General features: G+C 38.0%; 2 protein-coding genes across 5 annotated transcripts in view; both read right to left on the bottom strand.

Annotated features, from left to right (window-relative positions):
• Positions 1 to 5,029, bottom strand: part of LOC131786219 (uncharacterized) — a 14,450-nt gene extending 9,421 nt beyond the window's left edge. For 2 of the 4 annotated variants that reach the window (XR_009340365.2, XM_059103237.2), the window contains exons 1-4: positions 4,813 to 5,029; positions 3,168 to 3,549; positions 2,622 to 2,663; positions 1,976 to 2,018 (exon numbers count right to left, since the gene is read on the bottom strand). Coding sequence is in view for 3 of the 4 variants with exons in the window: in XM_059103237.2 (XP_058959220.1) it covers positions 1,976 to 2,018; positions 2,622 to 2,663; positions 3,168 to 3,549; positions 4,813 to 4,885 (540 nt within the window). In the remaining variant the exon portion in view is untranslated. Of the gene's footprint in view, positions 1 to 1,931; positions 2,019 to 2,621; positions 2,664 to 3,167; positions 3,550 to 4,812 lie in introns of all 4 variants that reach the window. The other 2 variants (XM_059103235.2, XM_059103236.2) reach the window with 1 other exon arrangement.
• Positions 5,030 to 5,933: 904 nt separating this feature from the next.
• Positions 5,934 to 13,020, bottom strand: LOC131786224 (general transcription factor 3C polypeptide 4-like). The gene is made up of 8 exons (XM_059103245.2): positions 12,885 to 13,020; positions 12,058 to 12,287; positions 10,552 to 11,057; positions 9,524 to 9,672; positions 8,311 to 8,521; positions 7,750 to 7,898; positions 7,272 to 7,662; positions 5,934 to 6,698 (listed from the first exon to the last, which is right to left on the bottom strand). The coding sequence occupies exons 1-8, from the start codon at positions 13,017 to 13,019 to the stop codon at positions 6,145 to 6,147; spliced, it is 2,325 nt and encodes a 774-aa protein (XP_058959228.2). The 5' UTR covers position 13,020; the 3' UTR covers positions 5,934 to 6,144.
• Positions 13,021 to 16,107: the final 3,087 nt, after the last annotated feature.

Below are 16,107 nucleotides of genomic sequence, written 5' to 3'. Positions count from 1 at the left end.
TATTGATTATACGTTGCCTAGCACGTGACTAAAATCTACCCAGGCGGAGATCCAAAATGACGGTGGCAGTCTTGGCTTAGTTATATCACTCAAAACTCGTTCCCGTTTGTCTCATTTGATAAAGAGGGAATCGTTAATGTTTTCATTAAGACAGTATTGCCTTGATTTTCTAATTTTTACAATGATAGACAGTAAATTTCACTTTTCACCCACATTTACTTCCAACCTTTCTTTTGAACCAGAAACAAAAATGATATACGTTTAAAACACATGACATCATCCACATTGTCAAATGTAATAGCATGATCATTTCAATTTCAATTACTTTGTTTCTTTGCTACATTAGCGAACACTGAACTACTGCTTGTACTCTAGATACGACAATCAACCACAAAATTCCCTAAAACAGATAACATTAAACATAATCCAAAAAATCATGTGACAATTCACGAGTTTGCTCATAGAGCACTTTGATTCTTTCTTGCAGAAACTTACCAAGACCGGAAAACCATACAACAATGCCGAACCCGCCAACGAGTTTAAAACTACTGCGGTTTTACCTTATGTCAAAGGTATTTCCGAACAGCTTCGCCGTCAAGTTGCGTACAACAACAAGGCGTACGCGTTGTTTTCAAGCCGGAGACTACGCTAAGATCTCAGTAATTACGACCAAAAGACGCCGTCGACTCGGCTAAACAAGATGGCGTAGTTTACAGGATTCCCTGTGAATGCGGCAAGGTATACATCAGACAGACTGGAAGACCTATGCAAGACAGAATTAAGGAGCACGATCGAGACATTCGACTCGCCCGTACCGAGACCTCCGCCGTTTCAGAGCATGCCCACAACACCGGACACAAGCCAGTCTGGAACGAAGTAAAGTTTATTGATCGTGACCCTTATTACTACACGCGCAGGGTCAAAGAGGCAATTCATATAAGACTTCACCCTAACAACATCAACAGGGATAGAGGAATAGAAATTCCAGAAGCGTGGATGCCCACGATCAAAAAACAACAACAAGAGAGCCGTGCGACAGCGGACCGCCGAGGGAGCAGGTCACTGAATGAACAGAAAGGATCGAAATGCACCAATCAGAGCTGTTGAAAAACAACTAATCACAGCAGAGCATCATGCTTTATAAGATCACGCATGACCAGTCGACCGCATCGCTTGAAAAAGACCAGCGGTATGCAGTCGAAACGTCGCGATCTACATCATTCACGCGTGCATCTTGAGACAAACGGAAAATTAAACTTAGCTTTTATGGTTATTCACCACGATGAATAACCACAACCTTTTCTACGTTTACATGAAGTTGTGAACTCGTCTCGGAAAGGCGAGACAACTCGAAGGGGGGGGGGGGAGGGCTAGTTGTCTCACCTCAGCAGGTAGGATAATCCTGGCAGGTGGGACAACTTTTCCTCATGCAAACAGCTTGTCTCGCTCACTCGAGACGTAACAACTCGAACAGAAAATGCGTGCGCAAGCTGTGACTGGAATGTTTACAGCTATTCTTTCCCTTTCGTTTGCCATTTTGTCTAATATGTAACCTGGCCGAACAAGGGTTAGCAGATGTCAAATTTCCTATAAACACTCCGTAAAGTTGTCTCGGGGGAAGGGTTGTCTCGAGTACCCGAGACCTTATAAATGGGGCCTAAATATCGGTCAGTACCCAGGAATATTATGTATTCATGATAAACTCGTCCAAGTATTTCATCTCTCTGGGCCATTTAAAAAAATTAAAGGGTTCAGCGTCATATCTTTCGTGTATTACAGAGTAATATATGTGTAATTCTTACTTACTTTTATGGCATATTTCGACTCCAAAGTGAAAAATTATTCCGATGTCACAAACTACACATTACCAACCAAGTCAACTGAGATTTAAAAGCAAGGTTTGAAGCAAAGGAAATCATTTAAACGCTCACCTATTTAATCCCTGGTTCTGATAGCTGTTTGGAAGATCACTTACTTCGGTAGCAGTATCATTGACACTTTGCTCCGGTGGGCTATGACTGACAAAAGAAAAATAACACTCTCACTACAGGCTCTCCTCATTAAAATATCTACAGCAATAAGTTTCATAGATAAAAACGCGTTTGTCCAGAAGACAATTCTAGACATAAACAATCGTTTTTGCAAAAATAGGAAAAATGTCCTTAATTTTCTCCACACGATACATTGAACATGGAAAAACGCTCTAACCCACCATCTGCACACGAAATAAGTTCTTCATCAACAGTATTTTTTTTTTTTTTTCAGCATGGTTCAACTTATCAGAGGATAAACTAGTATCATACAACAATAACGGATTCAAATAATCTCGGATTCCATTTTTCATTGGCACTGGAATGTCTTTCTTTGTCCCGCGCTCGTGACGAGGCGAATTTTCTTTAATGCTATGCCGAGCTCGAAATCTCTCATATTTCTTTTGCTTAAAGAAGCGATATTTTCAAAAGTCTGAACAGATTTCCCATGGGAAGAAATTTCACTCTTGGGAAAAGTCGAGTACTGCTCAGGTTGGCCTTTCGACTAGTGATGCCTTCATTAATAACATCTTCGGTCGCTGAGTCACTGGTGCCGGGATTAGATAGAACTTAGTGCTATAAACTCATTACCTCCAGGGTTTCAGTTTCACTTGAGGATGTGGCGCTTCAGGGCTGAAAAAAAAAGAAAGAACATGATACAGAGGTATTAGTATGCTTGAGAGATACACAGACACTTAGGCTATACTTATAGACTAGGCTAGACTAGACGACTTGACTAGGGTTGAAGGGGAATCATTTTCTTCAATTTCAATTCAGCTGTGATGATCAATCATTTTATTTATTTGTGGCATCGTTTTCCCGTTGGTTTGTGCCAAGTCTTCTAGTACCAAGGCTCCATGGGGAGCCTCACAGTTATACTTTATTTATTACTAAAGTATGAAATCAATTGTATTTACATATAATCCTTGTGGCTGAGGTAAATACCAGCCCAGATAGGGTACTCGATCAGTTGGGAAAAGTAATATTTTCCATGACCTCGAAACGAAAATTAAAATAGGTCTGTTGTAAACTAGAGACGATCAAAACCTGAAAATCAGAAAGTCTCTAATGGAACATATCGAAATGAAATGATTATAAGGTCTAAAATAACCTGTAGAGGGCGATTAAGTATCTCACCTGCGTTCTCTCCCACAGCATATCCAAACTAAAGCGATGATCATACATACAATTAACACACCACCAAACGTTATTAAAAATATCCCAAATGAAGTCAGCTGTGGTGCTGGTGGAGGCTGTCGCACAGGTTTGGTGGTGTGGACGACCAGTTTTTTAGTTGGACTTGCGACAGAAGTCATCATGACCAACGAACTTCTCATGTATTTTGTGTCAGTTTCCAGGTGAATGCTTCTTTTAATTGACGAAGTAAAACTGATTTTAATACTTGGTTGGACCGTAGACGGAATACAATTTGAGTAGAGCGCAGATTTAACTAAAAGACTACCACTTGATCTGGTTTGTGGAGAGATGGAGTTCTCTATGGATGAAGATGAATTAAGCTCTGCAGAGGAAAGAGGGTGCACATTATCAAATGTAATCACAGTAGAAAATATAAATTGCTCTTCTGATCCTCTTTTGTCTCCAAAACAAACAATTGCATGGCTTACGCGTTACCATCGACAACTTCAAAGAATGCGGGTACAAAATACAATAGCTTCATGCAGATGCCCGCCGTCGAACTTAGGTTTTGATTTTTCTAAGTCAAGTAACTCCTTACAAATAAATTCTACAGGCGTTGCCGTATTTCAAAATTTGTGAGAAAGACTTACCTTAGCCATCCAAGTAATTTTCACCGCTTTTTGAAATAAAATGTTATTCCTTAGTGCGAAATATCGGAAATTTTCATCTCTCCCTCTCACCTAAATAATTCTTATATTGATCCCTGTACTAGACACATTCGACGAAACTCTGTATAATTTGCAAGTTGGGGAGACAAAACGAGAGTAAAATTATATAGAGAGTTTTATGTGGCTTTCATTTTTCCGTGAAAAGCCACAGGCATAACAGAGACACAAGTGATAGCTAGGTGATATGCTCCTTAACTTTATCGCAAACAGATCAGTAGACTTTTTCATACAACGAATCAAAATGCATTAACGACGAGGGATGTAGGATTTTTACTCTACACCAATGAGAAAGGAAAGATTCTAAATCCTGCCTGGATTTATGATAATTCAGTTGTATGACGTTGTCAATAGTACTTGTCAAGAACGTAATTAAAAATGATGAAAAACCTCATTTAAAATTTCCAAAATATTCAGCAGTCCTCTCGCAATTTTTTCTTTAAAAAAATTCAGCCCCACGCCTTCCAATCGTCTTCTATAGGTGAAGTAACCTCGCTGATTTTGTATCGATGAACTCACGCCGTCTCGGAGATTTCATTAAACGTCTTTTCATGCTTTCATATTTCGGTTGCTATAAAATCTGGCGAACTTTGATTGTCTGTATGAAAACATGGGCAATGTATCTCATAAAGTCAGATTAGCTTGTGATTGAACATAGTGAAATAAATAGCATACAATCGCCACACTTGCCGAAACACGTCACTTCTATGGACTACTGAAACCCGATTAATAAAACCTTCAACTTATATTGCCCAGGAGAACAACAGCCTTTACATCAACGTGACAATAGAGATCCTGCAACAGCCGCGACACATTCCTTGTATTCGCTTAGGCTTTAATAGTTAAGAAACTACATTAAAAAAAATATTTAAACTCACTGAAGGCGAGTCTCAGTAACCAAGGTGAAAATTAATCTTTACCTGCACAACAAGTGAATATTCTGTCAAGCAAGACGACCAAGATGAAAAACAAGAATGTACGCGCAGTATTCATGCCCGGTTCACGCCGCACTGATTTACCCACCGCCCTTTTAACGGCAATACTTTCCGACAATTTAGTTTTAACAATGTGAAGTTCTTAGAAGCAATTACTTCATGTCGACTTTGCTAGGAAGTGCGCGTTCAAAAGTGATGATGATGCCCGTGCGCTTTTGAGAAAGGTAAACAGTGACAAAATTAAAAGCTCCCTTCTGCCAATAACATGACAAAGTTGACAGGTCATGCAAATAAGATTAATATTCTTCAAGGCCCACGTATCCAACCGGTATCGACAACAATTAATTGTAATTATCAGCTTCCGGCCGGCTTCATTTTTAATTGATTGTGTTTTCACTGTGGACAGCCGCTCTAAAGAATTTCACCTTCACTGGACAAATGGGACTATGCGGACCAATTTGAAGTGTCTTCTTCTAATTTGAACTCGACATGACAACAAAAATACCTTAAATGAATTGTTTTTACCTCGATGACAAAAAGTAGCTAAGACAGACCGACCTGACTGTCAGAGGTTTGTGGGAGTTTCGCTCTTTAAGCCCTAAAATCAACTAAAACGTTCCACAGAAAGTTCTCGAGAAACAAAACTGTACTTTTTTGCTGTCTTCAAATTCAAGGTTTGTAACTGACATGGACGATGAAAACCTAATGAAACAAAAATTATAGGAAAATAGGAAGAGAACGAAAAGGGGCATCAGCCTCATACCACCCTATCCCGCATCCCTCCCACATCTCCTACGCTATCTCCCGTTAGGAAATTCTGTTGAAATATCTACAAGGGAAAGCCCGAGGGCTGCTTGTTAGCTGCGTCTGTCAGTCGATACAATGTGGTAGTCAACATTCGATAACTTGTACAATTATACCTTCTGGATAACTCAAGAATGATTTCACTGACAGTTTTGCTCTCGGTTACTTAAACCGTAAGGTTTGCTCGAAGGAAAAAGTTTCGAAAAAATTAATCATCACAAGGTTTGCTTTTTCCTCACGCACCTCGTTCATCCTGTTATAAACGAATAAAGTTCCAATGCTGATGAATATCCAAACAAAGCACCATTTTATTACTTTATTTCGGTGATTTGTTTCATCTCCTGATAAGCAGGTTAGCTCACGTACTCTTGTGAAAACAGACGGATAGGATACAAGTTTTTTAAGCGTCCGTTAGTGGCCAATATCTGCCTCTTGCTGTTGTAACTCCACTGTATTTCATGTATGAAACCCTTTCCTTTCTAACAAAATTGTGAGTCAACTGAAGGAAAAACACTAATGAAAGAAACCTAAACAAAAAGGACACTTCGTCATTTTCAATAAGCTTCGCAACCAGGGAGATGATCCAGGATTCGGGGTTGAAACACAGCGATTGCAATCTTGGCAACGTCTGAGTGTTAATTCAGCACAAATGACAAAGGACACACAGCAACGCGGCCAGCGGTGACCACTTAGGCATATTCCGTACTCCAAGCTTTCAACAGCAATAGCAGTTTGGCATAATGGACATTGCTCTCTTGTGAGTAAGGTAAAAGATTCGTCTGTGACACCAGTTAAGGTTTGATCTTTGTCATTTACTTGTGACTTTACAGCCTTCGCGTTACTTTGAAAAATAACAGACTGGTTCTCTGTGGCTTTTCCAGTTTGAAGCAGCAAACCAGAAGAGCTTTCTTTGCCATTTTCATGGCTTTTAACAGTGTGTGATAAGACCTTCTTCAAACCTTCTATATCATTACAGGCTTCGTACCCCTGAATAACCATATCAGTGACAGCAGAGTCAATACCTTTAGTCACCAACCAGTCGCACATTATCAGTGCTGGAACCGAATCTGTGTAGAGAAAACAAAAATGTCAGAATCACGTTATATGGATGCCGTATTTCGTGTCAATGCCAAACCCCTGGAGGCTAATTTGTGCTATAAGGTAAATATTTATCCCTTGATTTTGTTAATGCAGTGCCAAAATTCCCTGATTTAATCAATCCAATCCCAAACTGCTTCCCGTCGGACAAGTAAAAAGCCAGTAAAGATTAAGCTACAAGCCAATGAGTTTTATGCGTGCCTAGTCCTATTAAAATAAAAGAAGAATTGAAAAGCTTTCTCTTGAAAACAACAAAGAATGAAATAACCAGTCCTTGCACTGTTCGCCTTAAGTAATAACAACATGTTTACCACTATTCACTAGCAAAACTAATTAAACTAGAAGTTCCTAAAGTTAACAAGACAAATTGAGCAATTAGCATTGAGGAGTTAATAGAATTTCGTACTTTGCGTCAAGCTTTTCACTAGTATAAGTTTCTTACTCATGTCACAACATTTCGAGGGTAATCTCAACACTAATTTATATCACACCTAACATAATGTAAGAAACTCATAATATAGTTGCACCCGTTGTCTGCTAACCTAGAGGACTAACAGTTCCTGCTTTCCTTCCTTCTAACCAACTGTTTAGCGTAGCAGAAACTAAGCGTTTGTAGATGTAGTCTCTAATCCATTCAAGCTGAGCTGCCCACTTCAGCTGCTGTACTTGATTGCCAGCTAGATCATCCTCCTGTTGCTGTGATATTACCCTCATAACAGTCAGCGCGTATTGCATGATCGCCAACACAGCAAACGAAGAGCCCTCCATAGCACCAGTGCTAACTAGTTGAAGTGGTTCTGGTAGTTTTTTGCTGTAATACATGTTGTGTTGAATAGCTTTACACACATCCCACTTTCTATCCAGTTGAACTTCGTTACTGTTCAGGAGACGTTCCACTGAATTTGATCCCCACACAATGTTTACAAAGCGAATCTACATGTAAATAAAAGTCAGCAATTTTTACACGTGTACATCAGTAGACACAATTTTAAAGGAAAATTGGTTAGACCGTAAACTCACATGAATCTGGTGAGATTCCAGATACTGCTGTGTGTGATTTGACGGAGAAAGAAATAAGGCAATGAAGACACCATTAGCGGACACTCCTATGCCAGAGCATGTGAATCCTTTCTTTACAGCACAACTCACAGCACTCGCTATTGCACTGTCTTAAAGAAATAAAAAATTTTAAAAAAAGAAGCAAGAATAATTAACTACCATTTACTGTCACAAATACTTCGTGATGAAAGACATTTGGGTAAACTGATAGAACGTCAAATTAGGACACTATTTTACCAAACATCTGTCTAACATCTAGGTAAAACAACTACTTACAGATAAATAATTCATGCCTAATAAAAAAGTTCCAGTAAATTCTCAACAGGAAACTCTCCAAAGGAAGAAGAACACAAACATGGAGTTCAAATTGGTGAAATGCAACTCAAGTTAAGATCAAGTTTAGGACAGCTTAGTTAGGCAGTGTCAAGGTTTTGACAACATATTGATGTGGACAGATGTAAAATACAAGAATATGAAGATGAAAGTAGACTTGGTAATATGAAACTTGTCTAAGGTCATTACCTACTGACGTGGTCTGAACTGATCCATCCAGACTGCAAGTGTGGATAGTGCCATTTTGTGTACAAGCTAGCCCTGTGATTGGCATTTTGTGAATGCCTTGTATTATTTTATAGCTTGGCTTTTGTGTTAGTATATCATTCTTTGCCACAACTGAAAATACAATAACTGATGAACCTTTACATGCCACCAGATAATGAAGATCATCACATGTCTATGAAAGCAAAGGAAAAAAAACAAAACATCTGATTAGCTTTGGCCCAATGATAAAAGCCCAAGTTAAACCAGATTAAGTATGCAAGGATCTAATAAAATAACATTACCTTGTTTGGAGAGAGTGGCACCGTACTGAGGATACCCCCTGCTTATGTATGTATCCTGGTGGATACTATGTTTGTTCTCTGTTTTTTTTTTAAATTTAAAACACATTTTTTTAGTCTGTGTTTCCTAGAACTAACCATCCGCAGATAAACTGCAACTCAGTTCAGGGACATACTTGCATAATTTCATGATAAGTTGCCAGCAAGATACTACTTTGTGTTGGATGGACAACATTCAGCAACAGAAGAAAGGTATTTCAAACTCTTAATTTATTATTATCAACTCTTCTATTCATTTTTGTTAAACCCGAAAAGTGATCTATTGCTTCGTTCTTTTTAATAAATATCTTAAACTGGAGTTTGCTGAAGCACTAGTGACTCTTTTTTTTTTGAAGCCCCGAGCAATAAATGTCTAGGCACTGGAAAAATTTGGTCAACTTGTTAATAAGTACTTTATTTACTACATGGACTACTTGGTTGCATAACCTCTGCAGTATAGATAAACATTTCTCCATACACTTTTCAAATTCTACTAAGAGCAAAAAATATTGAAAAAAGGAAAGATTGACTAGTTGTTTGTTGTGGAAGGCATACTGGACGCTAGGTTGGTAATTTTAAGGTAGCTTGCATGTGTAACATGTTTCTTGAAAGCACACTCACTCATGTGAGGTGTCAATCTTATATGCTGATCTTTATCAATTGCACCTTGGTAAATTGAGAGCCACAGCCCAATAAGTGATATGTGGATTGGAGAATTATGTCTGGACAGGATTGTTTACTCTATGGGGTAGGGAAAAGTTTTGATAGGCTACAGTGTAATTTAATCTCTTCATACTATAGATGTCATTAGCCGTCTGCATTACTGGAGAAATTAACAATAATTACCATCTACACACCTGCCATGAATGAAGCCAGTCCAAGTACAGGACTTGCATGTCATCCTTGTCTCCCCACAACACATACTCTGCAATTCCACTGATTGATGGCAACAGTTTGAGACTGAAAATCTTAATAAGACCATCTGTACTCCCAACAGCCAACAACCCTACAGACAATAAACAATTATTGGATGAGGTTTTTGTGATATCCAGAATAATAAAGGTCGAGTTAGGGGTTATCAACTAAAGCCAAAGGCTGAGGCTAATAACTGTTACCAAGACCTTGGTTAGTCTGGATATCACAAAAATATGAACCAAAAAAAAAAATGGTCACGAAAGTAAGTAGAACTGATAATTTATTTCTAAACATGTAAAAAATCAGCACGAAGGCTTAGACAAAAACTTACTAGAGCTGATTTCTATTTTGTCTACTAATATGTTGAGCAGACATTTTTTTCTTGCAGCTTTGCTGCTGTTTACAGTGCTGAACTTTGTTTTCATCTAACAATTAAAGTACCTTAGTGACCTGGTAAATGCTGTTGTCTCACACAGTCTTGTGTGTAATTCACTGTGTTTTCAATACATTCTCAGAAATAAGAGATTAACTTTTTGGGAAATTTCTATTGGTCTGAATTTTACTTCTTTTACAAGAAATGATGAAAAATCCAATTTTGACCTTGAAAATGGGGGGGTTGACTTACACATGAGTAAATAGCTTTTTAATAGCAATACAAGGCAAGGTTTCTTGTCAAGTACCATTCTCAAGGAGGCAAACATGACTTAGAAGTCTCTTAATGACAAAGGTTTGACACTAATCAGAAACAGGAATTATAAGCATAAGCTCATGAACAAAAACAGCTCACTTAGATACCAATGCACTTGCAAAAGCAATGATCAATTTATACCCTCGCAAATTCACGAAGTCCTTATTACTCAGTAGTTTGCTGCAGTGCAAGGGCAAATTTGAGGCACCTTTTTCAGGTGTTCTTGCAGATTCGTGTAAGCTGCACCCAAGCTTTTTTTGCAAAATTTTGTGATAACATTACCTTGGTTTAGGTTTGTTTCTTTCCATGACAAGGAACTAGGCCATGACTGTCCAGTGTTCAGGATTCCACTCAGTTGAACTATTGCCTTGTCAACTTTAACAGGTACCATCACTTTCCAAAACATCACAGCACCACTTCGATTACCAACACCCAAAACTGCAAACTTTTTATCATTAATTATCCCTTCTGTGTTATTTAAGGAAACATCTTCTCTGCTCTGATAAAGTTGAGAAAACCAATGCAAACAAGTGAAGGCAAGGATTTCAGTACGTTGCTTGAAGACAGAATACTGATTCTTGTGTGACCCACAGTTTTTTGTACCCGACCTGGAAACATTCTGCCAATCTGTTTTCTGCATCACATCTTGACCCAATTCATTACTGTTCTTTGCAAGATAACCTGAAAATTCTTGAGATATATCAATAGCTTCCTTCCATTTTGTACCAAGCACTGGAGACAAGTAAATACACAGCTGATATTCTGAGAAGAGTGCTGCTATGATGCATCTGAAATAAAAATAAATAAAATTATTTTAGTAAATCAATAAGAGCAATAGCTTTCACCTTCTTCTCAAGATCTCTAAAAAAAAATTATGCAGTAGTTCCTACAAACCTTGTGCCTAAAAACCTAATTTCTTGCAGGTCATTGTTGCAAGGTTTATTTTTTAATTATAGACATATCAAAATGACACAGCTAAACTAAATCTCTTTTGTTTTCAAACATCTTTTTCCAAAAAAGTTACCATTTACCTTTGTTCATAACATTCAGAATCTTATTAACCTTGACCTTTATTATTCACGCATGAACACATGGTTCCATGTATGTCAGTGGTAACCAAAGAGCAATGACAGACAAACATGAAATAAAATAAAACAAGCAAAAAAAAAAACCAGAGACAGGCACCAGCAAGATGATGAAAGTGAAGGTCAAACAAACTTAGGAGAAGTTTGTTGTGACAAAAGCATTGCCATATGATAGATGATAAGTTTGTGGTGAAAGTGCTGAATATCAAGGGTGAACAACAATCAAGAGTGTTGAAAAAACTTGACATGTGGTCACCCAAAGTTACAAAATATTTGCAAATCTTTGGAATTGGACAAAAGCTACTTCCTCTTTGGGCAAGTGTGTCTTCTTTAAATGAATCATTAAGTGCAGGAAAACTTAATGGCTTGCCTTGAAATTAGGCCCAAAGAATACCACAACTTCTGTGTTTTGCATCCCCCACAATGCCTTCTACCAAAATGTATCATAATAAAAGACTGATTCGGATTGTTGTGCCTCAATTGGTTTACGATGAGATTAAGCTAAAAGGGAACAATTTTGGTTGGGCAGTGTATGCAACAACCTTTTCATAGATATACCATTTATGGTGGTTACCCTTCAAATATTAACAATTTTTTTTGCAAAGGACACCCACAAAGGTCTATTGTGTCTATAAAACAAAACAAATTTAGTTATGCTACAACATTGACCTGAAAGTTAAATGCAAAGTGAAATATATACTACCTGCCATTTTCCTCACAGTTAAGTGGTGACCATGCAACCTTGAGAAAGCCATTAGAGCTACAAGCAAGGATTGATTGATTAACTTTGGGATCCAAACGCCACTCTATTGATTCCACATTGCTGAGTTGTTTCTTATCAATACCCACATTAAATTCCCTGTTTTTCTGACAACCAGGAATATTTGTCTTTTTGGGATCTACACCAAATCTTGTTGGAGATAAAGTAAGTGTCTGTTTGGAATTGTCAAGTGACAGTTATTTGTAGAAAAGACCCTCTGTACCTTAACACACAACTCTACAACAACACTGCTTAATGTATACTCGATATATGACATTTAAAATAGCTGATTATTCTGCAGCAACTAAAGGAAAAAGCACATCAACAAAACAAAAATATCAAAAAAGACTTGGTAACTTGATTTCACAAAAATTAAGCATTAAACAAAAGTACATTAACCGGTGAACTTCTGTACAGTGCACCATCTTAGAGGGTATGACACTTGAGATATCTCAATAACAACATCATTTCCTGCGATCTGTTACCGAACAGGTGCACAGCAACATGGAATCCATTTGTTGAATATAATATGAACTTTCTAAGCTGCTGGTTAACAGAAAATACTTTGCCATCGTTTACTCTACACGACCGGAGATATCTCTCTTTGACCACACCGAATTTTAATATTTAGGTTCTGTGTCGACGTAATAACACGCCGTTCCTGCATTTAGCTCGAACGTTAATCGTACACATTCGTCGCTTTTTACTCTTGCAGATGCGCTATTCAGTATCAATAAAAATAATGATAATAAATAATATGAAAAGGATACCAATATATAAACACATTTATCGGTGACTATAGACACCCTATCATCAAGCGACCACGATATAGCGTCCGGATACGAAGGTAAACAGCTAAATTTTATCGTTTCTATGACTTTTGCCTCCATTGAACGGTACGCCATTTTTACGCATACGTCTTACGGAAAGCGCACATAATTTTAAAGAAAGCCCGCTGTGCAAAGGTACACTGGGCTTTTCACTGGCTTCTTGGCGCGGCACGCCAAATCACTAGACCAACTCCAGCCTCTTCCAGGCGTTCAGCAAGTAATATGATGCGAAATTCCTGCAAGAAAACAGTGCAATCTATAGAGCGAAAAACGAAAGAGGTTTAGGTTGGACGCCTAAAGAACGCTTTCACGCCTCCCTTTACTTGCTGAGCGGTTGAAACAGGCTAATCGACTCTTAAATGGATCAACACGTACTGACCGTCTTGAGAAAAGCATGTAAAGTACTCGGCGTTGTGCGGCGAAACTTGTTTATTAGTTCCAGATCGATAAGAGAAACGGCGTACAACTTAGTTCTGATCAACCCTCGAATATGGAAGTGCCGCATGGGATGCCTTCTAAGTAGGATTTTCAAAAGGAATAGGAAGCTCAGAAAAAGGTAGTGCGATTCTGTACGAGCAACTACAACCTATATACAAGCGTGACGGAAATGCTGCAGGAACTTAACTAGGAAACCGCCGACTATTTTTTATCTATAATCTCTCCCACTATCTAAAAGATTTTCCAGTAGCAGCCATCTAAACCATCTAAGGTTGTAGTCCTAAGGAAAAAGAAAGATGTGCTCAAGTTTTCTTCCTTCCCACGTAAAAAATTTATGGAACTCCCTTCCCGAAGTTGTTGTACGTAGATAGCTTTAAGACGAAGTTAGTCAATATTTTTTAGTATTCTATTGTACTGATTTTTAGTCGAAATTTATATACTACATGATTTAAGCTCTTAGATTTTTAAAATTTTGGGTCTCTTTTTTATTATTTGTATTTATTTATTTATTTGAACAGTTGGTATCATATCTTGCGATTTTATCAAGTCAATAAATTGTAAGATGTAGATGTAGAAAGCCCGTATACTTTTTAGTCACGTATCTTAACATGAACAGATGTATTCCCTTTTCTTTGAAGGGCGTCCATGATGAAAACTTTAAAAATTAATGTTGGAAACTCATTCCACGAACGTTTTCTTGTCAAGTGTTGCATGTCGGTTCTTGGCTCTGATTTCTATGCTCCTGTATGCTGCATCGCGATCACTCTGCAGATGACGGTGGGAGAAATGCAGTCACAGCCACTGCACTGGTGCAAAGCGGAGAAACAATTGTAACCGGAGGTTCTCCTTCAGGTACCCGCTAAATCTTTCCTTTGCTGCCTCTGAAGTGGAATTTGAGTTTCTTCTAATACTGTTTGCTTGAAACCTATATTGACATGCCGAGATAAGACAAAACATGTCAACTTGTCAGAAACTGGGCTACAGCCCTTTGATATCATTTGACAAAGGGTGTGTTCTGGATAACAACGTATTGGTATGTTTTGGGCCTCCGTGCATGATGTGTTATTTTCTTCTATAAAATGTGAACCTTATCCTGGATTGGCAAGAAGTAACATTTTTTGTTTAAAACAGTACGACAAATTCTCCTCTTGAGTAGACACATTGGTATTACTGAATCAAAAACATCATTTTGGACAAAACTTACACTGAAGAATATCAATATAACGGGCATGTTTTTTTCCATTTTTCTTGTCTCTGTTATAGACTTGACTTCTGAAAGTTATCGGTCGAATCCTTCACGCTTTATCGGCATCTATTAGGATAACATGGTTTAGTTAAAATATAAGATAAACCCAACCATTGTGGCAGTAATTGTAGACATCTGGTCTAGGATAACCTATTTCGGGTTGAAGACCCTCGGTCGCAGGCTTCAACGACATCGGACTATTAAGAAAGTCTTATTACAACATACTGGAGGTGCAAGTCTTACCTAGTCCCTGAAAAGTTACAAAACGGCCGTACTTGCATAACATTTGCCTCAGTTGCATTTTAGCCGTGAGATTTTAAACCTTTAAGATCGTTTTTCCGTTCCATCCCGATTGAGATATACCTTTTGGAGATCAAAATGACAAGTATATAGGCTAAATAATAGAAACATCCAGGGTGCAGTCTTCTCCCTCCAACATTCGGCTAACTTACACACCGATAAATGTTGTGCCAAATGCCGCATTGTCAAATGCCGACATATGTAACAGGTCTAATGTGTTGAGCCATGTCGGTATTTAACCGTGCTCATGAGATCTCTTGGTCTCCTTTCGTACGTTTTTAATCAGTTGTGTTTATTTGTTCAATTTGATGATGAATATTCACAAAAAACAATATTGATTTTATCCTCTAAACGTCTGAAGAATCCGTTCTGTATTTAAAAGAAAGGCGTCATCAAGAAACAAATGCCAACATTATTTTCCTTCAAGAAACCTACAGCACTAGAGAAGTAGAAATGATTTGGAAATTACAATGGAAAGGTAAGATGTTCTTTTCACATAGTACTAACCGCAGTTGCGGAACGTTGGTGGTTGTACCAGATGATCTAGAGTTTCAGCTTAAATCTTAAAGTATTGACTGCGAAGGCCGTCGCGTCCATCTCGATGCAAATGTCAAGGTTCACATTTCTTGCTTGTTAACACTTACGCACAGAACGATGTTAAAGAGCGAAGTATGCTTTTCAGTTAACTAAACTAACTAATATAAAATAATTATAATAACTACATTGCGATCGGCCGGCGGTGACTTGCAGCGTTGATTCTTTTGTTGAGTCTTCCTGTTAAAAAAGTTAGAACTCGTGTTGTAAAAAGTCGTGCCGGAAAAATTCTTGCCAGAATTAGTCGTACCGGGAAAAAAACTGAAATAAAATAAAGTTGTGGTGGAGAAAAAAGTGGATGACAAATACGAGATGGCATTTACTGTGCTCCGTAGTTTGCCTTGTTTTCCGATAATAATTTAGTATCTGGCATTGTTTTAGTTATCCTTGTTGCATGATTGTTACTTTAGTATTTGGCGTTCTTTAGTTTTTATTGTTGCCCGATAATTACATTAGTTTCTGGTGTTCTTTTTAGCTTCCCTTGTTGGAATGAATAGTTACTTTCAATGTTAAACCCAATGTTGAACATCTTTTGATGTTTGTTGTTGTAGTTGTTGTCTGATAGTACGTTAGTATACTGCAGTC

Source organism: Pocillopora verrucosa, chromosome 8 (assembly GCF_036669915.1).
Source record: "Pocillopora verrucosa isolate sample1 chromosome 8, ASM3666991v2, whole genome shotgun sequence".
Classification (NCBI taxonomy): domain Eukaryota; kingdom Metazoa; phylum Cnidaria; class Anthozoa; order Scleractinia; family Pocilloporidae; genus Pocillopora; species Pocillopora verrucosa.
This window is presented reverse-complemented; position numbering and strand designations above follow the sequence as displayed.

Coding starts and splice junctions, on each gene's coding strand:
- LOC131786224 (XM_059103245.2), bottom strand. CDS start 13,019: ATGGCGTACCGTTCAATGGAGGCAAAAGTCATAGAAACGATAAAATTT. Junction 7,663..7,749: donor TGGAATCTCACCAGATTCAT/GTGAGTTTACGG, acceptor ATTTACATGTAG/ATTCGCTTTGTAAACATTGT. Junction 6,699..7,271: donor AGGAACTGTTAGTCCTCTAG/GTTAGCAGACAA, acceptor TTCTCTACACAG/ATTCGGTTCCAGCACTGATA.